The 27,370-nt window shown below is 49.9% G+C and overlaps 1 protein-coding gene across 1 annotated transcript in view; it reads right to left on the bottom strand.

Annotated features, from left to right (window-relative positions):
* Positions 1–740: 740 nt before the first annotated feature.
* LOC115081402 (NFX1-type zinc finger-containing protein 1-like) overlaps positions 741–27,370 on the bottom strand; it is a 37,042-nt gene continuing 10,412 nt past the window's right edge. Inside the window, exons 3-5 of the mRNA XM_029585857.1 lie at positions 10,559–11,093; positions 4,061–4,186; positions 741–1,268 (exon numbers count right to left, since the gene is read on the bottom strand). Of these exons, the coding sequence (XP_029441717.1) occupies positions 1,078–1,268; positions 4,061–4,186; positions 10,559–11,093 (852 nt within the window). The 3' untranslated portion in view covers positions 741–1,077. The remainder of the gene's footprint in view (positions 1,269–4,060; positions 4,187–10,558; positions 11,094–27,370) is intronic.

Genomic DNA, 27,370 nt, shown 5'->3' with positions numbered 1-27,370 from the left:
TATCCCAGGCTTTACCCCTCACTCCTCACAGCTAAGGATCCTCTGTGCTTATCCCGGGCTTTACCCCTTACTCCCTCACAGCTAAGGATCCTCTGTACTTATCCCAGGCTTTACCTCTCACTCCCTCACAGCTAAGGATCCTCTGTGCTTATCCCAGGCTTTACCCCTCACTCCCTCACAGCTAAGGATCGTCTGTGCTTATCCCAGGCTTTACCTCTCACAGCTAAGGATCCTCTGTGCTTATCCCAGGCTTTACCCCTCACTCCCTCACAGCTAAGGATCCTCTGTGCTTATCCCAGGCTTTACCCCTCACTCCCTCACAGCTAAGGATCCTCTGTGCTTATCCCAGGCTTTACCTCTCACTCCCTCACAGTTAAGGATCCTCTGTGCTTATCCCAGGCTTTACCCCTCACTCCCCCACAGCTAAGGATCCTCTGTGCTTATCCCAGGCTTTACCTCTCACTCCCTCACAGCTAAGGATCCTCTGTGCTTATCCCAGGCTTTACCCCTCACTCCCCCACAGCTAAGGATCCTCTGTGCTTATCCCAGGCTTTACCCCTCACTCCCCCACAGCTAAGGATCCTCTGTGCTTATCCCAGGCTTTACCCCTCACTCCCCCACAGCTAAGGATCCTCTGTGCTTATCCCAGGCTTTACCCCTCACTACTATGTGATCTTATATTCCTATAAGGGTTGTGGGCAGCACTCTGTGTACTGTGTGCACTATCTAGTGCTCAGCTTAGTGGCAGTGAGTGGGCAGCATTTAGCTTGGTGATAAAGAAAACATTGAAAAATTATATTTTTTTCCATGCAGTCTAGGGAGATGGTGGGAATTCAGCTCACGTTTCAGGTCTTTAGGCGTGCAGGGTAAAATGGTTATTTTCTCATCCCCTGAGTATTCTGCTCCTGAACACTGGAAGGCTTTCCTTACATTTTCTATTTGCCTTCTTCATCATCCTCTCGGCCTGCCTGAGGCTTCTCTGCTGGTAGGAAGGTGTCCTCACTGAAAGTTGATGTTTGAGTTCCATGTTGGTGTTTTCGACGGAAAGCAGATTTTAAGAAGTAGGTGAATGAATGTTTATGACGCCACATCTGGCTGTGAAAGCTCAAAGCATGCAGTTACCTGGTGGAAGCGGCTTCTCTGGGCGGGCGTCAGCACCTCCTGCAGGTGGGTTTCCCGAATGTTTTTTAATGAATACCTGGCCAGCTTCTGGTTCCTGCACTTCCCACCGATTCGCACCACCCTCTGCGGCTGAAACGAGATGATACCTGCCAGGGAAAGGCAAGGAGAGCCACGGTGACCCGCAGCTCAGAGACACGCGGGAACGACTGGGGTGCAAAAGTGCTTTCACGCACAGGGAGAGAGTTGGGGTTAGCACCAGCACAGGCGTAACTTGTGGGTGAAGGTCTGCGCGTGTAACTTTGTCTGACAAAGCCTGCACAGAGTGTGAAAGACGCGTGTGGGGGGTGTGAGCACGGGTGTAAGAAACGGGGGCTCGGTGGGACTTCCTGAGGATATGGGACAAGTATGGCGGTGAGCAACAGCAATGCTCCGAGTCTCTGGAATGACGAGCAGCTTGAGTCTTACAGGAGACCGCAGAGAAGAGTCCAAGGGATTTCTCTTTATCCGCAATAAAAGTCACTTTCCGTCTATCTCTTTTGGCCTGTAATGTTAGAGAAGATAAGGCCATCGCGGAAAGATTAAACGGTTTCTTTGTTTCCGTGTTTACTGATGAGGATGTCGGGGAGGTACCCGTAATGGAGAAGGTTTTCATGGGTAATGATTCAGATGGACTGAACCAAATCACGGTGAACCTAGAAGATATGGTAAGCAACTGGACATCCAAGTGCCAGATGAAATTTAATGTGGATAAGTACAAGATGTTGCATATAGGGAAAAATAACCCTTGCTGTAGTTACACGATGTTAGGTTCCATATTAGGTGCTACAACCCAAGAAAGAGATCTAGGCATCATAGTGGATAACACATTGAAATCGTCGGTTCAGTGTGCTGCGGCAGTCAAAAAAGCAAACAGAATGTTGGGAATTATTAGAAAAGGGAATGGTGAATAAAACGGAAAATGTCATAATGCCTCTGTATCGCTCCATGGTGAGACCGCACCTTGAATACTGTGTACAATTCTGGTCGCCGCATCTCAAAAAAGATATAATTGCGATGGAGAAGGTACAGAGAAGGGCAACCAAAATGATAAGGGGAATGGAACAGCTCCCCTATGAGGAAAGACTAAAGAGGTTAGGACTTTTCAGCTTGGAGAAGAAACGGCTGAGGGGGGATATGATAGAGGTGTTTAAAATCATGAGAGGTCTAGAATAGGTAGATGTGAATCGGTTATTTACTCTTACGGATAATAGAAGGACTAGGGGGCATTCCATGAAGTTAGCAAGTAGCACATTTAAGACTAATCGGGGAAAGTTCTTTTTTACTCAACGCACAATAAAGCTCTGGAATTTGTTGCCAGAGGATGTGGTTAGTGCAGTTAGTGTAGCTGGGTTAAAAAAGGATTGGATAAGTTCTTGGAGGAGAAGTCCATTACCTGCTATTAAGTTCACTTAGAGAATAGCCACTGCCATTAGCAATGGTTACATGGAATAGACTTAGTTTTTGGGTACTTGCCAGGTTCTTATGGCCTGGATTGGCCTCTGTTGGAAACAGGATGCTGGGCTTGATGGACCCTTGGTCTGACCCAGCATGGCAGGTTCTTATGTTCTTATGAAATCGCGCACGGGCGTCCCAGCCCCCTACCCTAACCCCCACCATGGACCCCCTGCCCCTCCAGTTCCCCCCCCCGAACCCTCCCTGCTGAGCTATGTCCCCCAGAGCCCCCCATACCTTACCATTTTATCACTGGAGATGCAGTGGGGGCCAACTTTTCCTCCCCCCTCCTCCCAGTTCCGGGCCCAATTGACACCGTCTTTCAAAATTGCCACTACCCCGTGATGGGGCAAAGGCTCGTCGACCGCGCCTGGAGCGAGGGGGGCTCTCTGCCCCCCCCCTCCCCCACCCCCCACTGCGCCACCAGTGACTCAGTTTAAGGTGTGGAGGGGCCCCTCGACCAGCAGGAAATTATTTTCAGGAGAGGGAGGGGGCCAACTGTAGACCACCAGGGACGTTTTTTCAAGGAGGGGGGGTCAGGGGGAGCCAAAGAGGCAATACTGCGTTGGGGGGGGGTTATTCTAAGGGGAGGGGTTCGGGTATGAGGGAAGGATGTCTGCGCACGATTAGGTAAACCTTATTTATTATTATTATTAGTTTTTATCGTGGGGGCTGCCTCTTAAGGTGGCCCCCAGGGTCCACAGGGGTCTTCCAAGGCCCCTTTTTTGAGTACTCTTGTGGGTGGGGGTGTTGTTATTTGGAGGTCTGCCTCTTTAACAGGGGCCGTCGGGATGTGCTCTGGCAACCCGGCGTCCCAGGACCAGAGAGCTGCGCCTCCCTGCAATGCACTGAAAGGCTGTGCCCGAGCTGCATCCCTCAGTCAGGCGTTTGCTGCTTCACTCGCATTGCGCGGGAAATAAAACGACAAAGCCGCGTTAGGGGACATCTTGTGCATGCAAAGCAGGCCTTTTCCACAGGGGGCAGAGAACCGTGAGGTATTTAACGCCCGCGTTACGCGCTGCACATCGAGCTGCGCCTGTACCCAAGCCCCCAGGGCTTCCAAAAAATAACTGGCGTTAAAAGAAAAAACCGCCTACTGGAGTTGCAAGGAATTAAAAAGCCACCCCATGCGTTCTGACGGGTATTTCAGCCGGCGCCAGCAGAAGCAGAGGCGGGAAGGGCCCAGGCAGGTGCTCTGCGGGCGCTCAGGACCTTGTGTTCCCGGCGCCCTCCGCAGGCGGCAGAGAGGGCAGTTCAGAAGGGACTTTGTTTAGGGGCAGAAGCTGAGGCTGGGCTCGGGGGGGGGGGGTCACCTTGCAGGAACTGGTCCAGGGCATGGTTTGTGTAGGTCACCACCAGGATGGGGTTCTGCTCCGTCTGGGGGCAGAAGCTGAGGCTGGGCTCGGGGGGGGGGGGGGGGGGCGGGTGCCGGGAGCGGGGGGGTCACCTTGCAGGAACTGGTCCAGGGCATGGTTTGTGTAGCACACCACCAGGATGGGGTTCTGCTCCGTCCGCCAGTGCTTGTGGTTCCCCAGCAGCGTCTGCACAATCTTCAGCCCCAGGAAAGTTTTACCTGCCGCAGAAAGGGGAGGGGATGAGTGCATCCGACACACCCGCACGCTCCCTCTCCTGTCGGCTTCACATCACAGCTTCACGCCCTCCCTCTCCTGCTGGCTTCACATCACATGCACAAGGCCTCATTTGTTTGCACTGAAATTTAGCTTTCAAGCACTTGACTATGAGTCATCGCTGAGGGAAGAACAAGAAAAACCAAGTTTAAATCACAGCACCAAGACTGGGAGAGTTTATCACTGGGAGGGGAAGATTGAGGGAGTTTATCACTGGGAGGGGAAGATTGAGGGAGTTTATCACTGGGAGGGGAAGATTAGGGAGTTTATCACTGGGAGGGGGAAGGTTGAGGGAGTTTATCACTGGGAGGGGAAGATTAGGGAGTTTATCACTGGGAGGGGGAAGATTGAGGGAGTTTATCACTGGGAGAGGGAAGGTTGAGGGAGTTTATCACTGGCAGGGGGAAGGTTGAGGGAGTTTATCACTGGGAGGGGAAGATTAGGGAGTTTATCACTGGGAGAGGGAAGGTTGAGGGAGTTTATCACTGGGAGGGGGAAGGTTGAGGGAGTTTATCACTGGGAGGGGGAAGATTGAGAGAGTTTATCACTGGGAGGGGGAAGATTGAGGGAGTTTATCACTGGGAGAGGAAGATTAGGGAGTTTATCACTGGGAGGGAGATAGAGGGCGTTTATCACTGGGAGGGGGAAGATTGAGGGAGTTTATCACTGGGAGGGGGAAGATTGAGGGAGTTTATCACTGGGAGGGAGATAGAGGGAGTTTATCACTGGGAGGGGGAAGATTGAGGGCGTTTATCACTGGGAGGGGGAAGATTGAGGGAGTTTATCACTGGGAGGGGGAAGGTTGAGGGAGTTTATCACTGGGAGGGAGATAGAGGGAGTTTATCACTGGGAGGGGGAAGATTGAGGGAGTTTATCACTGGGAGGGGGAAGATTCAGAGAGTTTATCACTGGGAGGGGAAGATTGAGGGAGTTTATCACTGGGAGGGGAAAGATTAGGGAGTTTATCACTGGGAGGGGAAGATTGAGGGGGTTTATCACTGGGAGGGGGAAGATTGAGAGAGTTTATCACTGGGAGGGGAAGATTGAGGGAGTTTATCACTGGGAGGGGAAAGATTAGGGAGTTTATCACTGGGAGGGGAAGATTGAGGGAGTTTATCACTGGGAGGGAGATAGAGGAAGTTTATCACTGGGAGGGGGAAGATTGAGGGAGTTTATCACTGGGAGGGGAAGATTGAGGGAGTTTATCACTGGGAGGGAAGATTGAGGGAGTTTATCACTGGGAGGGAGATAGAGGGTGTTTATCACTGGGAGGGGGAAGATTGAGGGAGTTTATCACTGGGAGGGGAAGATTGAGGGAGTTTATCACTGGGAGGGGGAAGATTGAGGGAGTTTATCACTGGGAGGGAGATACAGGGAGTTTATCACTGGGAGGGGGAAGATTGAGGGAGTTTATCACTGGGAGGGGAAGATTGAGGGAGTTTATCACTGGGAGGGGGAAGATTGAGAGAGTTTATCACTGGGAGGGGAAGATTGAGGGAGTTTATCACTGGGGGGGATTAAGGGAGTTTATCACTGGGAGGGGGAAGATTGAGGGAGTTTATCACTGGGAGGGAAGATTGAGGGAGTTTATCACTGGGAGGGGGAAGATTGAGGGAGTTTATCACTGGGAGGGAAGATTGAGAGAGTTTATCACTGGGAGGGGAAGATTGAGGGAGTTTATCACTGGGAGGGAGATAGAAACATATAGAAACATAGAAACATAGAAACATAGAAATGACGGCAGAAGAAGACCAAACGGCCCATCCAGTCTGCCCAGCAAGCTTCACATTTTTTTCTCATACTTATCTGTTTCTCTTAGCTCTTTGGTTCTATTTCCCTTCCACCCCCACCATTAATGTAGAGAGCAGTGATGGAGCTGCAACCAAGTGAAATATCAAGCTTGATTAGTTATGGGTAGTAGGGGAAGTAGGGGGAAGTAACCGCCGCAATAAGCAAGCTACACCCATGCCCATCTGCTTTACCCAGACCGTGCCATTCAGCCCTTATTGGTTGTTTTTCTTCTCCCCTGCCGTTGAAGCAGGGAGCTATGCTGGATATGCTTGTAGTATCAGTTTTTCATCTCCCCTGCCGTTGAAGCAGAGAGCCATGCTGGATATGCGTGAAGTATCAGTTTTTCTTCTCCCCTGCCATTGAAGCAGGATATGCATTGAAAGTGAAGTATCAGGCTTATTTGGTTTGGGGTAGTAACCGCCGTAACAAGCCAGCTACTCCCCGCTTTGTGAGTGCGAATCCTTTTTTCCACATTTCCTCTTGCTGTTGTAGCTTAGAGTGATGTTGGAGTCACAGTACCCATGTGTATGTTTATTGAATAAGGGTATTGTCTCCAGGCAGTAGCCGTCATTCTGGCTAGCCACCCACTCTTTATTGACGGCCTCTTGATTTTATGGATCCACAGTGTTTATCCCACGCCCCTTTGAAGTCCTTCACAGTTCTGGTCTTCACCACTTCCTTCGGAAGGGCATTCCAGGCATCCACCACCCTCTCCGTGAAGAAATACTTCCTGACATTGGTTCTGAATCTTCCTCCCTGGAGCTTCAAATCGTGACCCCTGGTTCTGCTGATTTTTTTCCTATGGAAAAGGTTTGTCGTTGTCTTTGGATCATTAAAACCTTTCAAGTATCTGAAAGTCTGTATCATATCACCTCTGCTCCTCCTTTCCTCCAGGGTGTACATATTTAGATTCTTCAATCTCTCCTCATAAGTCATTTGATGAAGACCTTCCACCTTTTTGGTCACCCTTCTCTGGACCGCCTCCATCTTGTCTCTGTCTCTTCGGAGATACGGTCTCCAGAACTGAACACAATACTCCAGGTGAGGTCTCACCAAGGACCTGTACAAGGGGATAATCACTTCCCTTTTCTTACTCGATATTCCTCTCTCTATGCAGCCCAGCATTCTTCTGGCTTTAGCTATCGCCTTGTCACATTGTTTCGCCGACTTCAGATCATTAGACACCATCACCCCAAGGTCTCTCTCCTGCTCCGTGCACATCAGCCTTTCTCCCCCATCGAATACAGTTCATTTGGATTTCCACTCCCCATATGCATGACTTTGCACTTCTTGGCATTGAATGTCAGCTGCCATGTCTTCGACCACTCTTCCATCTTCCTTAAATCCCGTCTCATTCTCTCCACTCCTTCCGGCGTGTCCACTCTGTTGCAGATCTTAGTGTCATCCGCAAAAAGACAAACCTTACCTTCTATCCCTTCCGCAATGTCGCTCACAAAGATATTGAAAAGGACCGGTCCCAACACCGATCCCTGCGGTACACCGCTTAAAACCGCTCTCTCTTCAGAGAGAGTTTCATTTACCATCACACATTGTCTTCTGTCTGTCAATCAGTTTGCAATCCAGGCCACCACCTCGGCACTCACTCCTAAGCTTCTCATTTTATTCACCAGTCTCCTGTGCGGGACAGTGTCAAAAGCTTTGCTGAAATCCAAGTAGATGACATCGAGTGCTCTTCCTCGATCCAATTCCTTGGTTACCCAGTCAAAAAAGTCAATCAGATTTGTCTGACAGGATCTTCCAATGGTGAATCCATGCTGCCTCTGGTCCAGCAATTCTCCCGACTGTAGATAGTTCACTATTCTCTCTTTCAACAGTGACTCCATTACTTTTCCCACCACCGAAGTGAGGCTAACCGGTCTGTAGTTACCAGCCTCCTCTCTGTTCCCACTCTTGTGAAGCGGGACCACCACCGCTCTCCTCCAATCATTCGGCACCACTCCCGTTTCTAGGGATCTATTGAATAGGTCACACAGCGGACCCGCCAGCACATCTCTGAGCTCCCTCAGTATTCTGGGATGAACTTCATCAGGCCCCATGGCTTTGTCCACTTTCAGTTTCACCAGCTCTTCCCATACATTTTCTACTGTAAATGGAGTTACATCTACTCCATTCCCCTCCAGTTTCTTGTTAACTAGTGTCGGTCCTTCTCCAGGGTCCTCTTTAGTGAACACAGAACTGAAGTATTCATTTAATATTTCTGCCATTTCTTCGTCTCTCTCCACACATTGATCCTTTCCACCTTTCAATTTCACTATACCACTTTGAACTTTTCTCTTTTCACTGATGTATCTGAAAAATGTTTTGTTTCCACTCTTTACCTCTTTGGCAATCCTCTCTTCTGCTTGACTTTTTGCCATCTTGATTAATTTCTTCATCTCCCTCAGTTCTACCAGATATTCTTCTTTGTGTTCCTCCTTTTGGGATCTTTTATATTTCTTGAACGCTGATCTTTTAGCCTTTATTTTGTCAGCCACCTCCTTTGAGAACCAGATAGGTTTCATTTTTCTTTTGCTTTTCTTTACTTTTCTAACATATAGATTAGTTGCCTTGGTGATTGCTCCTTTTAGATTGGTCCACTGTTGATCCACATCTCTCTCGTTTTCCCAGCCTTTTAGTTCTTCCTCCAGGTACTTCCCCATTTCATCAAAGTCTGTGTTTTTGAACATCAAAACTTGGGTTTTTGTGCTTCTTTTCCGTGTCCTTTTTGTGATATTAAACCATACCGTTTGATGGTCACTGGTGCTGAGGTGGGCACCCACCTGGACGTCTGAGACATTATCTCCATTAGTGAGCACTAAGTCGAGTATAGCTCCTTCTCTCGTGGGTTCCATTACCATTTGTTTGAACAAAGCTAATTGCAAGGCATCTACTATTTCTCTACTATTATTAGATTCTGCAGATGGGATTTTCCAGTCTACATCTGGCATATTAAAGTCTCCAACGATCACCACTTCTCCTTTCTTTGCTATCCTGTGGATGTCTTCAATCAGATCTCTGTCCAGCTCTTCCTTTTGGTTTGGAGGCCTGTAAACAACTCCAATAAAAATGGATGCCCCATCTTTTTTTAAGTCGGCCCATAGTGCTTCTTCTTTGCCCCATCTTCCTTGCAGCTCAGATGCTTGGATATTGTTTCTGACATATAGAGCCACACCTCCCCCTTTCCTATCCTCTCTGTCCTTCCTTAACAAGTTATAGCCTGGTATTGCCGTATCCCAGTCATGAGATTCCGTAAACCATGTTTCCGTGACAGCAACAACGTCCAAGTCTGCTTCCACCATTAGGGCTTGCAGCTCTGGGATTTTATTACCCAAACTATGAGCATTTGTGCTCATAGCTTTCCAGCTTTCTTTGCTCAGGTTACTGCTGTTCCTGGACTCCTTTTGTGACCTATTTAGTTGAGTTTTGTTATCCACTTTTCTCTTTGCATTTGTGCAAAGAGAAAAGTGGATAACAAAAGATAACAAAAAAAAAGATAAAAAAAAAAGATAAAAAAAAGATTAAAAAAAAAGTGGATAACAAAAGATAACAAAAGATAGAGGGAGTTTATCACTGGGAGGGGGAAGATTGAGGGAGTTTATCACTGGGAGGGGGAAGATTGAGGGAGTTTATCACTGGGAGGGGAAGATTGAGAGAGTTTATCACTGGGAGGGGGAAGATTGAGGGAGTTTATCACTGGGGGGGGAAGATTGAAGGAGTTTATCACTGGGAGAGGGGAAGATTGAGGGAGTTTATCACTGGGAGAGGGGAAGATTGAGGGAGTTTATCACTGGGAGAGGGAGATTGAGGGAGTTTATCACTGGGAGAGGGGAAGATTGAGGGAGTTTATCACTGGGAGAGGGAGATTGAGGGAGTTTATCACTGGGAGAGGAAGATTGAGGGAGTTTATCACTGGGAGGGGGAGTCGAGCACTGGAAGATGTTAATGAGGGATGGAGAGGGGCGGGGCACTTTCTATCACTGGAGGTGGTTAAGCGCAGGTCAGACGCTGCTCTCTTTTGGGATGCGTTAGGTGCTGTGGATTGTCTCTGGAAGGAAAGGACTGTGTGACCTCTTATGAGATCTTGTTTTTCTAGGATATTTTTTCCCCCCTAGAAGTCTCTTCTGTCTCCTTCGAGCTTCCAGTTCAGTTGAAACGAACCCTCTAGAGTAGACGTGGTCACACTTTAACAGATTCACTTTTGCATAAAGCACTTTAGCTATTGCAGTGACAGTCTGGCCAGGAACTGCAAGCCCCAGAGAACCTGTAGAGCACACTTTGCACACCCCCCAAGCCTGGCCAGCAGGCATCATCATTGCTACCCCTCCCTCCCTCTCCCAGGGGCTGTGAGCACTTCCTCTGCAGCTTCCTGATCCTGGCTTCTTCTGCACTGCCCTGCTGCTAAGCCGCCAGCCCGACGACCGGCCCCGTTATTCTGTGATTCTAACGGCTGGGCCGATCCGTGGAGGCGCCGACCCGGGAAGAGGCAGGCACAGCGAGGCGTGGCCGGTGGCCGGTGGTTCACTCACCCGTCCCAGGTGGGCCTTGGATCAACACAAACTCTCTGGTTAGGGCGGCACGGAGCGCCTCCATCTGAGACCGGTCCAAGTGTGGGAACCTCTCCGGGCACCAGAGGTGAGGGTCAAACGGGTCCACAGACTCCAGCTTCCCATAGTCAGGGGCCTGCTGGGGTCCTGTACCAACTGGATCCATCAGGGTAGAAGGCGTTTTCGGAAAATTGCTCGGAGCCTCGCCCGGCTCTTCAGGAGATATTTCCAAGTGGGGCGACACCGTCGGTTCCCTCTCCAGTTCCAAATTGCTCGGAGCCTGGGCCGGCTCTCCAGGAGATATTTCTAAGTGGGGCGACACCGTCGGTTCCCTCTCCAGTTCCAAATTGCTCGGAGCCTCGCCCGGCTCTCCAGGAGATATTTCCAAGTTGGGCGACACCGTCGGTTCCCTCTCCAGTTCCAAATTGCTCGGAGCCTCGCCCGGCTCTCCAGGAGATATTTCTAAGTGGGGCGACACCGTCGGTTCCCTCTCCAGTTCCAGCGGGGTGGGATTCCCCTGGAAGCGAAAACCAAGCAGAGATCCACTCGTCACTTATTCAGATCACATTTGTGCACGTGCAAGAGAAAAATTAAAGAACAGAGCAAAAAATACTGTAACGCTATTTACGGTAAAGCAAAGGCCCCTGAAATGGTCCTTTAATGTAAAAGTAATGCCCTTTCCCCGGTTATGTTTTCCTCCTAAAAATGTAAAGAATTGCCAGGCAGTGCCCATCCCTGAAGGAACAACGCTCTCAGAGCACTAACTGCTGCCAAGGGGATGTGACAGCCCCATCCCAGTACATCCAGCAAATGATGACAGCCTGACACACCCAAAGAAAAACTACAGCACAAACAATCCATGCATAACATCCGGAAGGAGACTGCAGCCCCCTGACACACCCAAAGGAAAACTACAGCACAAACAATCCATGCATAACATCCAGAAGGATACTGCAGCCCCCTGACACACCCAGAGTAAAACTACAGCACAAACAATCCATGCATAACATCCGGAAGGAGACTGCAGCCCCCTGACACACCCAGAGTAAAACTACAGCACAAACAATCCATGCATAACATCCGGAAGGAGACTGCAGCCCCCTGACACACCCAAAGGAAAACTACAGCACAAACAATCCATGCATAACATCCGGAAGGAGACTGCAGCCCCCTGACACAACCAAAGGAAAACTACAGCACAAACAATCCATGCATAACATCCGGAAGGAGACTGCAGCCCCCTGACACACCCAGAGTAAAACTACAGCACAAACAATCCATGCATAACATCCAGAAGGATACTGTAGCCCCCTGACACACCCAAAGGAAAACTACAGCACAAACAATCCATGCATAACATCCGGAAGGAGACTGCAGCCCCCTGACACACCCAAAGGAAAACTACAGCACAAACAATCCATGCATAACATCCAGAAGGAGACAGCAGCCCCCTGACACACCCAGAGTAAAACTACAGCACAAACAATCCATGCATAACATCCAGAAGGAGACAGCAGCCCCCTGACACACCCAGAGTAAAACTACAGCACAAACAATCCATGCATAACATCCGGAAGGAGACAGCAGCCCCCTGACACACCCAAAGGAAAACTACAGCACAAACAATCCATGCATAACATCCGGAAGGATACTGTAGCCCCCTGACACACCCAAAGGAAAACTACAGCACAAACAATCCATGCATAACATCCGGAAGGAGACTGCAGCCCCCTGACACACCCAAAGGAAAACTACAGCACAAACAATCCATGCATAACATCCAGAAGGAGACAGCAGCCCCCTGACACACCCAGAGTAAAACTACAGCACAAACAATCCATGCATAACATCCAGAGGAAGACTGCAGCCCCCTGACACACCCAAAGGAAAACTACAGCACAAACAATCCATGCATAACATCCAGAGGAAGACTGCAGCCCCCTGACACACCCAGAGAATGAATACAGACAGCTAAAAGAAGACCTCAGGAGAAGAGACAGCAGCACCCTGACACAACCAGAGAATGAATACAGACAGCTAAAAGGAGACCTCAGGAAAAGAGACAGCAGCCCCCTGACACAACCAGAGAATGAATACAGACAGCTAAAAGGAGACCTCAGGAGAAGAGACAGCAGCCCCCTGACACACCCAAAGTAAAACTACAGCACAAACAATCCATGCATAACATGGAGAAGGAGACAGCAGCCCCCTGACACACCCAAAGGAAAACTACAGCACAAACAATCCATGCATAACATCCAGAAGGAGACAGCAGCCCCCTGACACACCCAAAGGAAAACTACAGCACAAACAATCCATGCATAACATCCAGAAGGAGACAGCAGCCCCCTGACACACCCAAAGGAAAACTACAGCACAAACAATCCATGCATAACATCCAGAAGGAGACAGCAGCCCCCTGACACACCCAAAGGAAAACTACAGCACAAACAATCCATGCATAACATCCAGAAGGAGACAGCAGCCCCCTGACACACCCAAAGGAAAACTACAGCACAAACAATCCATACATAACATGGAGAAGGAGACAGCAGCCCCCTGACACACCCAAAGGAAAACTACAGCACAAACAATCCATGCATAACATCCAGAAGGAGACAGCAGCCCCCTGACACACCCAAGGTAAAACTACAGCACAAACAATCCATGCATAACATGGAGAAGGAGACAGCAGCCCCCTGACACACCCAAAGGAAAACAACAGCACAAACAATCCATGCATAACATGGAGAAGGAGACAGCAGCCCCCTGACACACCCAAAGTAAAACTACAGCACAAACAACCCATGCATAACATCCAGAAGGAGACAGCAGCATCCTGACACACCCAAAGGAAAACTACAGCACAAACAATCCATGCATAACATCCAGAGGAAGACTGCAGCCCCCTGACACACCCAAAGGAAAACTACAGCACAAACAATCCATGCATAACATCCAGAAGGAGACAGCAGCCCCCTGACACACCCAGAGTAAAACTACAGCACAAACAATCCATGCATAACATCCAGAGGAAGACTGCAGCCCCCTGACACACCCAAAGGAAAACTACAGCACAAAAAATCCATGCATAACATCCAGAAGGAGACAGCAGCCCCCTGACACACCCAAAGGAAAACTACAGCACAAACAATCCATGCATAACATGGAGAAGGAGACAGCAGCCCCTGACACACCCAGAGTAAAACTACAGCACAAACAATCCATGCATAACATCCAGAAGGAGACAGCAGCCCCCTGACACACCCAGAGTAAAACTACAGCACAAACAATCCATGCATAACATCCGGAAGGAGACAGCAGCCCCCTGACACACCCAATGTAAAACTACAGCACAAACAATCCATGCAAACATCCAGAAGGAGACAGCAGCCCCCTGACACACCCAGAGTAAAACTACAGCACAAACAATCCATGCATAACATCCAGAAGGAGACAGCAGCCCCCTGACACACCCAAAGGAAAACTACAGCACAAACAATCCATGCATAACATCCAGAAGGAGACAGCAGCCCCCTGACACACCCAGAGAATGAATACAGACAGCTAAAAGGAGACCTCAGGAGAAGAGACAGCAGCCCTCTGACACACCCAGAGAATGAATACAGACAGCTAAAAGGAGACCTCAGGAGAAGAGACAGCAGCACCCTGACACACCCAGAGAATGAATACAGACAGCTAAAAGGAGACCTCAGGAGAAGAGACAGCAGCACCCTGACACACCCAGAGAATGAATACAGACAGCTAAAAGGAGATCCCAGGGGAAGAGACAGCAGCATCCTGACACACCCAGAGAATGAATACAGACAGCTAAAAGGAGACCCCAAGGGAAGAGACAGCAGCACCCTGACACACCCAGAGAATGAATACAGACAGCTAAAAAAAGACCCCAAGGGAAGAGAGAGCAGCACCCTGACACACCCAGAGAATGAATACAGACAGCTAAAAGGAGACCTCAGGGGAAGAGACAGCAGCATCCTGACACACCCAGAGAATGAATACAGACAGCTAAAAGGAGACCTCAGGGGAAGAGGCAGCAGCATTCTGACACACCCAGAGAATGAATACAGACAGCTAAAAGGAGACCCCAGGGGAAGAGACAGCAGCATCCTGACACACCCAGAGAATGAATACAGACAGCTAAAAGGAGATCCCAGGGAAGAGACAGCAGCACCCTGACACACCCAGAGAATGAATATAGACAGCTAAAAGGAGACCTCAGGGAAGAGACAGCAGCATCCTGACACACCCAGAGAACGAATACAGACAGCTAAAAGGAGACCTCAGGAGAAGAGACAGCAGCACCCTGACACACCCAGAGAATGAATACAGACAGCTAAAATGAGACCTCAGGGAAGAGAGAGCAGCACCCTGACACACCCAGAGAATGAATACAGACAGCTAAAATGAGACCTCAGGGAAGAGAGAGCAGCACCCTGACACACCCAGAGAATGAATACAGACAGCTAAAAGGAGACCTCAGGGAAGAGAGAGCAGCACCCTGACACACCCAGAGAATGAATACAGACAGCTAAAATGAGACCTCAGGGAAGAGAGAGCAGCACCCTGACACACCCAGAGAATGAATACAGACAGCTAAAAGGAGACCTCAGGGGAAGAGACAGCAGCATCCTGACACACCCAGAGAATGAATACAGACAGCTAAAAGGAGACCTCAGGGGAAGAGGCAGCAGCATTCTGACACACCCAGAGAATGAATACAGACAGCTAAAAGGAGACCTCAGGCAAGAGACAGCAGCCCCCTGACACACCCAGAGAATGAATACAGACAGCTAAAAGGAGACCTCAGGGAAGAGACAGCAGCATCCTGACACACCCAGAGAATGAATACATACAGCTAAAAGGAGACCTCAGGAGAAGAGACAGCAGCCCCCTGACACACCCAGAGAATGAATACAGACAGCTAAAAGGAGACCTCAGGGGAAGAGACAGCAGCCCCCTGACACACCCAGAGAATGAATACAGACAGCTAAAAGGAGATCCCAGGGGAAGAGACAGCAGAATCCTGACACACCCAGAGAATGAATACAGACAGCTAAAAGGAGACCCCAAGGGAAGAGACAGCAGCACCCTGACACACCCAGAGAATGAATACAGACAGCTAAAATGAGACCTCAGGGAAGAGAGAGCAGCACCCTGACACACCCAGAGAATGAATACAGACAGCTAAAAGGAGACCTCAGGGGAAGAGACAGCAGCATCCTGACACACCCAGAGAATGAATACAGACAGCTAAAAGGAGACCTCAGTGGAAGAGACAGCAGCATCCTGACACACCCAGAGAATGAATACAGACAGCTAAAAGGAGACCCCAGGGGAAGAGACAGCAGCATCCTGACACACCCAGAGAATGAATACAGACACCTAAAAGGAGATCCCAGGGAAGAGACAGCAGCACCCTGACACACCCAGAGAATGAATACAGACAGCTAAAAGGAGACCTCAGGGAAGAGAGAGCAGCACCCTGACACACCCAGAGAATGAATACAGACAGCTAAAATGAGACCTCAGGGAAGAGAGAGCAGCACCCTGACACACCCAGAGAATGAATACAGACAGCTAAAATGAGACCTCAGGGAAGAGAGAGCAGCACCCTGACACACCCAGAGAATGAATACAGACAGCTAAAAGGAGACCTCAGGGAAGAGAGAGCAGCACCCTGACACACCCAGAGAATGAATACAGACAGCTAAAATGAGACCTCAGGGAAGAGAGAGCAGCACCCTGACACACCCAGAGAATGAATACAGACAGCTAAAATGAGACCTCAGGAAGAGAGAGCAGCACCCTGACACACCCAGAGAATGAATACAGACAGCTAAAAGGAGACCTCAGGGAAGAGAGAGCAGCACCCTGACACACCCAGAGAATGAATACAGACAGCTAAAATGAGACCTCAGGGAAGAGAGAGCCACACCCTGACACACCCAGAGAATGAATACAGACAGCTAAAAGGAGACCTCAGGGGAAGAGACAGCAGCATCCTGACACACCCAGAGAATGAATACAGACAGCTAAAAGGAGACCTCAGGGGAAGAGGCAGCAGCATTCTGACACACCCAGAGAATGAATACAGACAGCTAAAAGGAGACCTCAGGGAAGAGACAGCAGCCCCCTGACACACCCAGAGAATGAATACAGACAGCTAAAAGGAGACCTCAGGGAAGAGACAGCAGCATCCTGACACACCCAGAGAATGAATACATACAGCTAAAAGGAGACCTCAGGAGAAGAGACAGCAGCCCCCTGACACACCCAGAGAATGAATACAGACAGCTAAAAGGAGACCTCAGGAGAAGAGACAGCAGCCCCCTGACACACCCAGAGAATGAATACAGACAGCTAAAAGGAGACCTCAGGGAAGAGACAGCAGCGCCCTGACACACCTAGAGAATGAATACAGACAGCTAAAAGGAGACCTCAGGGAAGAGACAGCAGCATCCTGACACACCCAGAGAATGAATACAGACAGCTAAAAGGAGACCTCAGGAGAAGAGACAGCAGCCCCCTGACACACCCAAAGAATGAATACAGACAGCTAAAAGGAGACCTCAGGAGAAGAGACAGCAGCCCCCTGACACACCCAGAGAATGAATACAGACAGCTAAAAGGAGACCTCAGGAGAAGAGACAGCAGCATCCTGACACACCTAGAGAATGAATACAGACAGCTAAAAGGAGACCCCAGGGGAAGAGACAGCAGCATCCTGTCACACCCAGAGAATGAATACAGACAGCTAAAAGGAGACCCCAGGGGAAGAGACAGCAGCATCCTGACACACCCAGAGAATGAATACAGACAGCTAAAAGGAGACCTCAGGGAAGAGACAGCAGCCCCCTGACACACCTAGAGAATGAATACAGACAGCTAAAAGGAGACCTCAGGGAAGAGACAGCAGCATCCTGACACACCCAGAGAATGAATACAGACAGCTAAAAGGAGACCTCAGGAGAAGAGACAGCAGCCCCCTGACACACCCAGAGAATGAATACAGACAGCTAAAAGGAGACCTCAGGAGAAGAGACAGCAGCCCCCTGACACACCCAGAGAATGAATACAGACAGCTAAAAGGAGACCTCAGGGAAGAGACAGCAGCCCCCTGACACACCTAGAGAATAAATACAGACAGCTAAAAGGAGACCACAGGGAAGAGACAGCAGCATCCTGACACACCCAGAGAATGAATACAGACAACTAAAAGGAGACCTCAGGAGAAGAGACAGCAGCCCCCTGACACACCCAGAGAATGAATACAGACAGCTAAAAGGAGACCTCAGGAGAAGAGACAGCAGCACCCTGACACACCCAGAGAATGAATACAGACAGCTAAAAGGAGACCCCAAGGGAAGAGACAGCAGCATTCTGACACACCCAGAGAATGAATACAGACAGCTAAAAGGAGATCCCAGGGGAAGAGACAGCAGCATCCTGACACACCCAGAGAATGAATACAGACAGCTAAAAGGAGATCCCAGGGGAAGAGACAGCAGCACCCTGACACACCCAGAGAATGAATACAGACAGCTAAAAAAAGACCCCAAGGGAAGAGACAGCAGCATTCTGACACACCCAGAGAATGAATACAGACAGCTAAAAGGAGACCTCAGGGGAAGAGACAGCAGCACCCTGACACACCCAGAGAATGAATACAGACAGCTAAAAGGAGATCCCAGGGGAAGAGACAGCAGCATCCTGACACACCCAGAGAATGAATACAGACAGCTAAAAGGAGATCCCAGGGGAAGAGACAGCAGCCCCCTGACACACCTAGAGAATGAATACAGACAGCTAAAAGGAGACCTCAGGAGAAGAGACAGCAGCCCCCTGACACACCCAGAGAATGAATACAGACAGCTAAAAGGAGACCTCAGGGGAAGCGACAGTAGCCCCCTGACACACCCAGAGAATGAATACAGACAGCTAAAAGGAGACCTCAGGGGAAGCGACAGTAGCCCCCTGACACACCCAGAGAATGAATACAGACAGCTAAAAGGAGACCTCAGGGGAAGAGACAGCAGCCCCCTGACACACCCAGAGAATGAATACAGACAGCTAAAAGGAGACCTCAGGGGAAGAGACAGCAGCCCCCTGACACACCTAGAGAATGAATACAGACAGCTAAAATGAGACCTCAGGAGAAGAGACAGCAGCCCCCCTGACACACCCAGAGAATGAATACAGACAGCTAAAAGGAGACCTCAGGGGAAGCAACAGCAGCCCCCTGACACACCCAGAGAATGAATACAGACAGCTAAAAGGAGACCTCAAAGGAAGAGACAGCAGCCCCCTGACACACCCAGAGAATGAATACAGACAGCTAAAAGGAGACCTCAGGGGAAGAGACAGCAGCACCCCAACACACCCAGAGAATGAATACAGACAGCTAAAAGGAGACCTCAGGGGAAGAGACAGCAGCATCCTGACACACCCAGAGAATGAATACAGACAGCTAAAAGGAGACCTCAGGAGAAGAGACAGCAGCCCCCTGACACACCCAGAGAATGAATACAGACAGCTAAAAGGAAACCTCAGGGGAAGAGACAGCAGCCCCCTGACACACCCAGAGAATGAATACAGACAGCTAAAAGGAGACCTCAGGAGAAGAGACAGCAGCCCCCTGACACACCCAGAGAATGAATACAGACAGCTAAAAGGAGACCTCAGGGGAAGAGACAGCAGCCCCCTGACACACCCAGAGAATGAATACAGACAGCTAAAAGGAGACCTCAGGAGAAGAGACAGCAGCCCCCTGACACACCCAGAGAATGAATACAGACAGCTAAAAGGAGATCCCAGAGGAAGAGACAGCAGCCCCCTGAGACACCCAGAGAATGAATACAGACAGCTAAAAGGAGACCTCAGGAGAAGAGACAGCAGCCCCCTGACACACCCAGAGAATGAATACAGACAGCTAAAAGGAGATCCCAGAGGAAGAGACAGCAGCCCCCTGACACACCCAGAGAATGAATACAGACAGCTAAAAGGAGACCTCAGGAGAAGAGACAGCAGTATCCTGACACACCCAGAGAATGAATACAGACAGCTAAAAGGAGACCTCAGGAGAAGAGACAGCAGCCCCCTGACACACCCAGAGAATGAATACAGACAGCTAAAAGGAGACCTCAGGAGAAGAGACAGCAGCCCCCTGACACACCCAGAGAATGAATACAGACAGCTAAAAGGAGATCCCAGAGGAAGAGACAGCAGCCCCCTGACACACCCAGAGAATGAATACAGACAGCTAAAAGGAGACCTCAGGAGAAGAGACAGCAGTATCCTGACACACCCAGAGAATGAATACAGACAGCTAAAAGGAGACCTCAGGAGAAGAGACAGCAGCCCCCTGACACACCCAGAGAATGAATACAGACAGCTAAAAGGAGATCCCAGGGGAAGAGACAGCAGCATCCTGACACACCCAGAGAATGAATACAGACAGCTAAAAGGAGACCTCAGGGGAAGAGACAGCAGCATACTGACACACCCAGAGAATGAATACAGACAGCTAAAAGGAGACCTCAGGGAAGAGACAGCAGCACCCTGACACACCCAGAGAATGAATACAGACAGCTAAAAGGAGACCTCAGGGGAAGAGACAGCAGCATCCTGACACACCCAGAGAATGAATACAGACAGCTAAAAGGAGACCTCAGGGGAAGAGACAGCAGCATCCTGACACACCCAGAGAATGAATACAGACAGCTAAATGGAGACCTCAGGGGAAGAGACAGCAGCCCCCTGACACACCCAGAGAATGAATACAGACAGCTAAAAGGAGACCTCAGGGGAAGAGACAGCAGCATCCTGACACACCCAGAGAATGAATACAGACAGCTAAAAGGAGACCTCAGGAGAAGAGACAGCAGCCCCCTGACACACCCAGAGAATGAATACAGACAGCTAAAAGGAGATCCCAGGGGAAGAGACAGCAGCATCCTGACACACCCAGAGAATGAATACAGACAGCTAAAAGGAGACCTCAGGTGAAGAGACAGCAGCATCCTGACACACCCAGAGAATGAATACAGACAGCTAAAAGGAGATCCCAGGGGAAGAGACAGCAGATTCCTGACACACCCAGAGAATGAATACAGACAGGTAAAAGGAGACATCAAGGGAAGAGACTGCAGCACCCAGACACCCAGAGAATGAATACAGACAGGTAAAAGGAGACCTCAAGGGAAGAGACAGCAGCATCCTGACACACCCAGAGAATGAATACAGACAGCTAAAAGGAGATCCCAGGGGAAGAGACAGCAGCATCCTGACACACCCAGAGAATGAATACAGACAGCTAAAAGGAGACCTCAGGGGAAGAGACAGCAGCATCCTGACACACCCAGAGAATGAATACAGACAGCTAAAAGGAGACCTCAGGGAAGAGACAGCAGCCCCCTGACACACCCAGAGAATGAATACAGACAGCTAAAAGGAGTCCTCAGGAGAAGAGACAGCAGCCCCCTGACACACCCAGAGAATGAATACAGACAGCTAAAAGGAGATCCCAGGGGAAGAGACAGCAGCCCCCTGACACACCCAGAGAATGAATACAGAAAGCTAAAAGGAGACCTCAGGAGAAGAGACAGCAGCATCCTGACACACCCAGAGAATGAATACAGACAGCTAAAAGGAGATCCCAGGGGAAGAGACAGCAGCACCCTGACACACCCAGAGAATGAATACAGACAGCTAAAAGGAGGCCTCAGGGGAAGAGACAGCAGCATCCTGACACACCTAGAGAATGAATACAGACAGCTAAAAGGAGACCGCAAGGGGAAAAGACAGCAGCCCCCTGACACACCCAGAGAATGAATACAGACAGCTAAAAGGAGACCCCAGGGGAAGAGACAGCAGCATCCTGACACCCAGAGAATGAATACAGACAGCTAAAAGGAGACCTCAGGGGAAGAGACAGCAGCCCCCTGACACACCCAGAGAATGAATACAGACAGGTAAAAGGAGACATCAAGGGAAGAGACTGCAGCACCCAGACACCCAGAGAATGAATACAGACAGCTAAAAGGAGACCTCAGGGAAGAGAGAGCAGCACCCTGACACACCCAGAGAATGAATACAGACAGCTAAAAGGAGACCTCAGGGGAAGAGACAGCAGCCCCCTGACACACCCAGAGAATGAATACAGACAGGTAAAAGGAGACATCAAGGGAAGAGACTGCAGCACCCAGACACCCAGAGAATGAATACAGACAGCTAAAAGGAGGCCTCAGGGGAAGAGACAGCAGCATCCTGACACACCTAGAGAATGAATACAGACAGCTAAAAGGAGACCGCAAGGGGAAGAGACAGCAGCCCCCTGACACACCCAGAGAATGAATACAGACAGCTAAAAGGAGACCCCAGGGGAAGAGACAGCAGCATCCTGACACCCAGAGAATGAATACAGACAGCTAAAAGGAGACCTCAGGGGAAGAGACAGCAGCCCCCTGACACACCCAGAGAATGAATACAGACAGGTAAAAGGAGACATCAAGGGAAGAGACTGCAGCACCCAGACACCCAGAGAATGAATACAGACAGCTAAAAGGAGACCTCAGGGAAGAGAGAGCAGCACCCTGACACACCCAGAGAATGAATACAGACAGCTAAAAGGAGACCTCAGGGGAAGAGACAGCAGCCCCCTGACACACCCAGAGAATGAATACAGACAGCTAAAAGGAGACATCAAGGGAAGAGACAGCAGCACCCAGACACCCAGAGAATGAATACAGACAGCTAAAAGGAGGCCTCAGGGGAAGAGACAGCAGCATCCTGACACACCTAGAGAATGAATACAGACAGCTAAAAGGAGACCGCAAGGGAAGAGACAGCAGCCCCCTGACACACCCAGAGAATGAATACAGACAGCTAAAAGGAGACCTCAAGGGAAGAGACAGCAGCCCCTGACACACCCAGAGAATGAATACAGACAGGTAAAAGGAGACCTCAAGGGAAGAGACAGCAGCCCCCTGACACACCCAGAGAATGAATACAGACAGCTAAAAGGAGACCTCAGGGGAAGAGACAGCAGCATCCTGACACACCCAGAGAATGAATACAGACAGCTAAAAGGAGACCTCAGGAGAAGAGACAGCAGCATCCTGACACACCCAGAGAATGAATATAGACAGCTAAAAGGAGACCCCAGGGGAAGAGACAGCAGCACCCTGACACACCCAGAGAATGAATACAGACAGCTAAAAGGAGACCCCAGGGGAATGGACAGCAGAATCCTGACACACCCAGAGAATGAATACAGACAGCTAAAAGGAGATCCCAGGGGAAGAGACAGCAGCACCCTGACACACCCAGAGAATGAATACAGACAGCTAAAAGGAGACCTCAGGAGAAGAGACAGCAGCACCCTGACACACCCAGAGAATGAATACAGACAGCTAAAAGGAGACCTCAGGAGAAGAGACAGCAGCACCCTGACACACCCAGAGAATGAATACAGACAGCTAAAAGGAAACCTCAGGGAAGAGACAGCAGCACCCTGACACACCCAGAGAATGAATACAGACAGCTAAAAGGAGATCCCAGGGGAAGAGACAGCAGCATCCTGACACACCCAGAGAATGAATACAGACAGCTAAAAGGAGACCTCAGGAGAAGAGACAGCAGCACCCTGACACACCCAGAGAATGAATACAGACAGCTAAAAGGAGACCTCAGGGAAGAGACAGCAGCCCCCTGACACACCGAGAGAATGAATACAGACAGCTAAAAGGAGACCTCAGGGGAAGAGACAGCAGCCCCCTGACACACCCAGAGAATGAATACAGACAGCTAAAAGGAGTCCTCAGGAGAAGAGACAGCAGCCCCCTGACACACCCAGAGAATGAATACAGACAGCTAAAAGGAGATCCCAGGGGAAGAGACAGCAGCCCCCTGACACACCCAGAGAATGAATACAGAAAGCTAAAAGGAGACCTCAGGAGAAGAGACAGCAGCATCCTGACACACCCAGAGAATGAATACAGACAGCTAAAAGGAGATCCCAGGGGAAGAGACAGCAGCACCCTGACACACCCAGAGAATGAATACAGACAGCTAAAAGGAGACCTCAGGGGAAGAGACAGCAGCCCCCTGACACACCCAGAGAATGAATACAGACAGCTAAAAGGAGACCTCAGGGGAAGAGACAGCAGCCCCCTGACACACCCAGAGAATGAATACAGACAGCTAAAAGGAGACCCCAGGGGAAGAGACAGCAGCATCCTGACACCCAGAGAATGAATACAGACAGCTAAAAGGAGACCTCAGGGGAAGAGACAGCAGCCCCCTGACACACCCAGAGAATGAATACAGACAGGTAAAAGGAGACATCAAGGGAAGAGACTGCAGCACCCAGACACCCAGAGAATGAATACAGACAGCTAAAAGGAGACCTCAGGGAAGAGACAGCAGCACCCTGACACACCCAGAGAATGAATACAGACAGCTAAAAGGAGACCTCAGGGGAAGAGACAGCAGCCCCCTGACACACCCAGAGAATGAATACAGACAGGTAAAAGGAGACATCAAGGGAAGAGACTGCAGCACCCAGACACCCAGAGAATGAATACAGACAGCTAAAAGGAGGCCTCAGGGGAAGAGACAGCAGCATCCTGACACACCTAGAGAATGAATACAGACAGCTAAAAGGAGACCGCAAGGGGAAGAGACAGCAGCCCCCTGACACACCCAGAGAATGAATACAGACAGCTAAAAGGAGACCCCAGGGGAAGAGACAGCAGCATCCTGACACCCAGAGAATGAATACAGACAGCTAAAAGGAGACCTCAGGGGAAGAGACAGCAGCCCCCTGACACACCCAGAGAATGAATACAGACAGCTAAAAGGAGACATCAAGGGAAGAGACAGCAGCACCCAGACACCCAGAGAATGAATACAGACAGCTAAAAGGAGACCTCAGGGAAGAGAGAGCAGCACCCTGACACACCCAGAGAATGAATACAGACAGCTAAAAGGAGACCTCAGGGGAAGAGACAGCAGCCCCCTGACACACCCAGAGAATGAATACAGACAGGTAAAAGGAGACATCAAGGGAAGAGACTGCAGCACCCAGACACCCAGAGAATGAATACAGACAGCTAAAAGGAGGCCTCAGGGGAAGAGACAGCAGCATCCTGACACACCTAGAGAATGAATACAGACAGCTAAAAGGAGACCGCAAGGGAAGAGACAGCAGCCCCCTGACACACCCAGAGAATGAATACAGACAGCTAAAAGGAGACCTCAAGGGAAGAGACAGCAGCCCCCTGACACACCCAGAGAATGAATACAGACAGGTAAAAGGAGACCGCAAGGGAAGAGACAGCAGCCCCCTGACACACCCAGAGAATGAATACAGACAGCTAAAAGGAGACCTCAGGGGAAGAGACAGCAGCATCCTGACACACCCAGAGAATGAATACAGACAGCTAAAAGGAGACCTCAGGAGAAGAGACAGCAGCATCCTGACACACCCAGAGAATGAATACAGACAGCTAAAAGGAGACCCCAGGGGAAGAGACAGCAGCACCCTGACACACCCAGAGAATGAATACAGACAGCTAAAAGGAGACCCCAGGGGAATGGACAGCAGAATCCTGACACACCCAGAGAATGAATACAGACAGCTAAAAGGAGATCCCAGGGGAAGAGACAGCAGCACCCTGACACACCCAGAGAATGAATACAGACAGCTAAAAGGAGACCTCAGGAGAAGAGACAGCAGCACCCTGACACACCCAGAGAATGAATACAGACAGCTAAAAGGAGACCTCAGGAGAAGAGACAGCAGCACCCTGACACACCCAGAGAATGAATACAGACAGCTAAAAGGAGACCTCAGGGAAGAGACAGCAGCACCCTGACACACCCAGAGAATGAATACAGACAGCTAAAAGGAGATCCCAGGGGAAGAGACAGCAGCATCCTGACACACCCAGAGAATGAATACAGACAGCTAAAAGGAGACCTCAGGAGAAGAGACAGCAGCACCCTGACACACCCAGAGAATGAATACACACAGCTAAAAGGAGACCTCAGGGAAGAGACAGCAGCACCCTGACACACCCAGAGAATGAATACAGACAGCTAAAACGAGATCCCAGGGGAAGAGACAGCAGAATCCTGACACACCCAGAGAATGAATACAGACAGCTAAAAGGAGACCTCAGGAGAAGAGACAGCAGCATCCTGACACACCCAGAGAATGAATACAGACAGCTAAAAGGAGACCTCAGGAGAAGAGACAGCAGCATCCTGACACACCCAGAGAATGAATACAGACAGCTAAAAGGAGACCCCAGGGGAAGAGACAGCAGCATCCTGACACACCCAGAGAATGAATACAGACAGCTAAAAGGAGACCTCAGGGAAGAGACGGCAGCCCCCTGACACACCCAGAGAATGAATACAGACAGCTAAAAGGAGACCTCAGGAGAAGAGACAGCAGCATCCTGAGACACCCAGAGAATGAATACAGACAGCTAAAAGGAGACCTCAGGAGAAGAGACAGCAGCATCCTGACACACCCAGAGAATGAATACAGACAGCTAAAAGGAGACCTCAGGAGAAGAGACAGCAGCCCCCTGACACACCCAGAGAATGAATACAGACAGCTAAAAGGAGATCCCAGGGGAAGAGACAGCAGCATCCTGAGACACCCAGAGAATGAATACAGACAGCTAAAAGGAGACCTCAGGAGAAGAGACAGCAGCATCCTGAGACACCCAGAGAATGAATACAGACAGCTAAAAGGAGATCTCAGGGGAAGAGACAGCAGCACCCTGACACACCCAGAGAATGAATACAGACAGCTAAAAGGAGACCTCAGGAGAAGAGACAGCAGCATCCTGAGACACCCAGAGAATGAATACAGACAGCTAAAAGGAGACCTCCGGAGAAGAGACAGCAGCATCCTGAGACACCCAGAGAATGAATACAGACAGCTAAAAGGAGATCTCAGGGGAAGAGACAGCAGCACCCTGACACACCCAGAGAATGAATACAGACAGCTAAAAGGAGACCTCAGGGAAGAGACAGCAGCCCCCTGACACACCCAGAGAATGAATACAGACAGCTAAAAGGAGACCTCAGGAGAAGAGACAGCAGCACCCTGACACACCCAGAGAATGAATACAGGCAGCTAAAAGGAGATCCCAGGGGAAGAGACAGCAGCATCCTGACACACCCAGAGAATGAATACAGACAGCTAAAAGGAGACCTCAGGGGAAGAGACAGCAGCATCCTGACACACCCAGAGAATGAATACAGACAGCTAAAAGGAGATCCCAGTGGAAGAGACAGCAGCATCCTGACACACCCAGAGAATGAATACAGACAGCTAAAAGGAGATCCCAGTGGAAGAGACAGCAGCCCCCTGACACACCCAGAGAATGAATACAGACAGCTAAAAGGAGACCTCAGGGGAAGAGACAGCAGCACCCTGACACACCCAGAGAATGAATACAGACAGCTAAAAGGAGATCCCAGGGGAAGAGACAGCAGCATCCTGACACACCCAGAGAATGAATACAGACAGCTAAAAGGAGACCTCAGGAGAAGAGACAGCAGCCCCCTGACACACCCAGAGAATGAATACAGACAGCTAAAAGGAGATCCCAGTGGAAGAGACAGCAGCATCCTGACACACCCAGAGAATGAATACAGACAGCTAAAAGGAGATCCCAGTGGAAGAGACAGCAGCATCCTGACACACCCAGAGAATGAATACAGACAGCTAAAAGGAGATCCCAGTGGAAG

This window comes from Rhinatrema bivittatum, unplaced genomic scaffold (assembly GCF_901001135.1).
Source record: "Rhinatrema bivittatum unplaced genomic scaffold, aRhiBiv1.1, whole genome shotgun sequence".
NCBI classification, from domain to species: domain Eukaryota; kingdom Metazoa; phylum Chordata; class Amphibia; order Gymnophiona; family Rhinatrematidae; genus Rhinatrema; species Rhinatrema bivittatum.
Note: the sequence above shows the minus strand (reverse complement) of the source record. Positions and strands in the feature narration are given on the sequence as shown.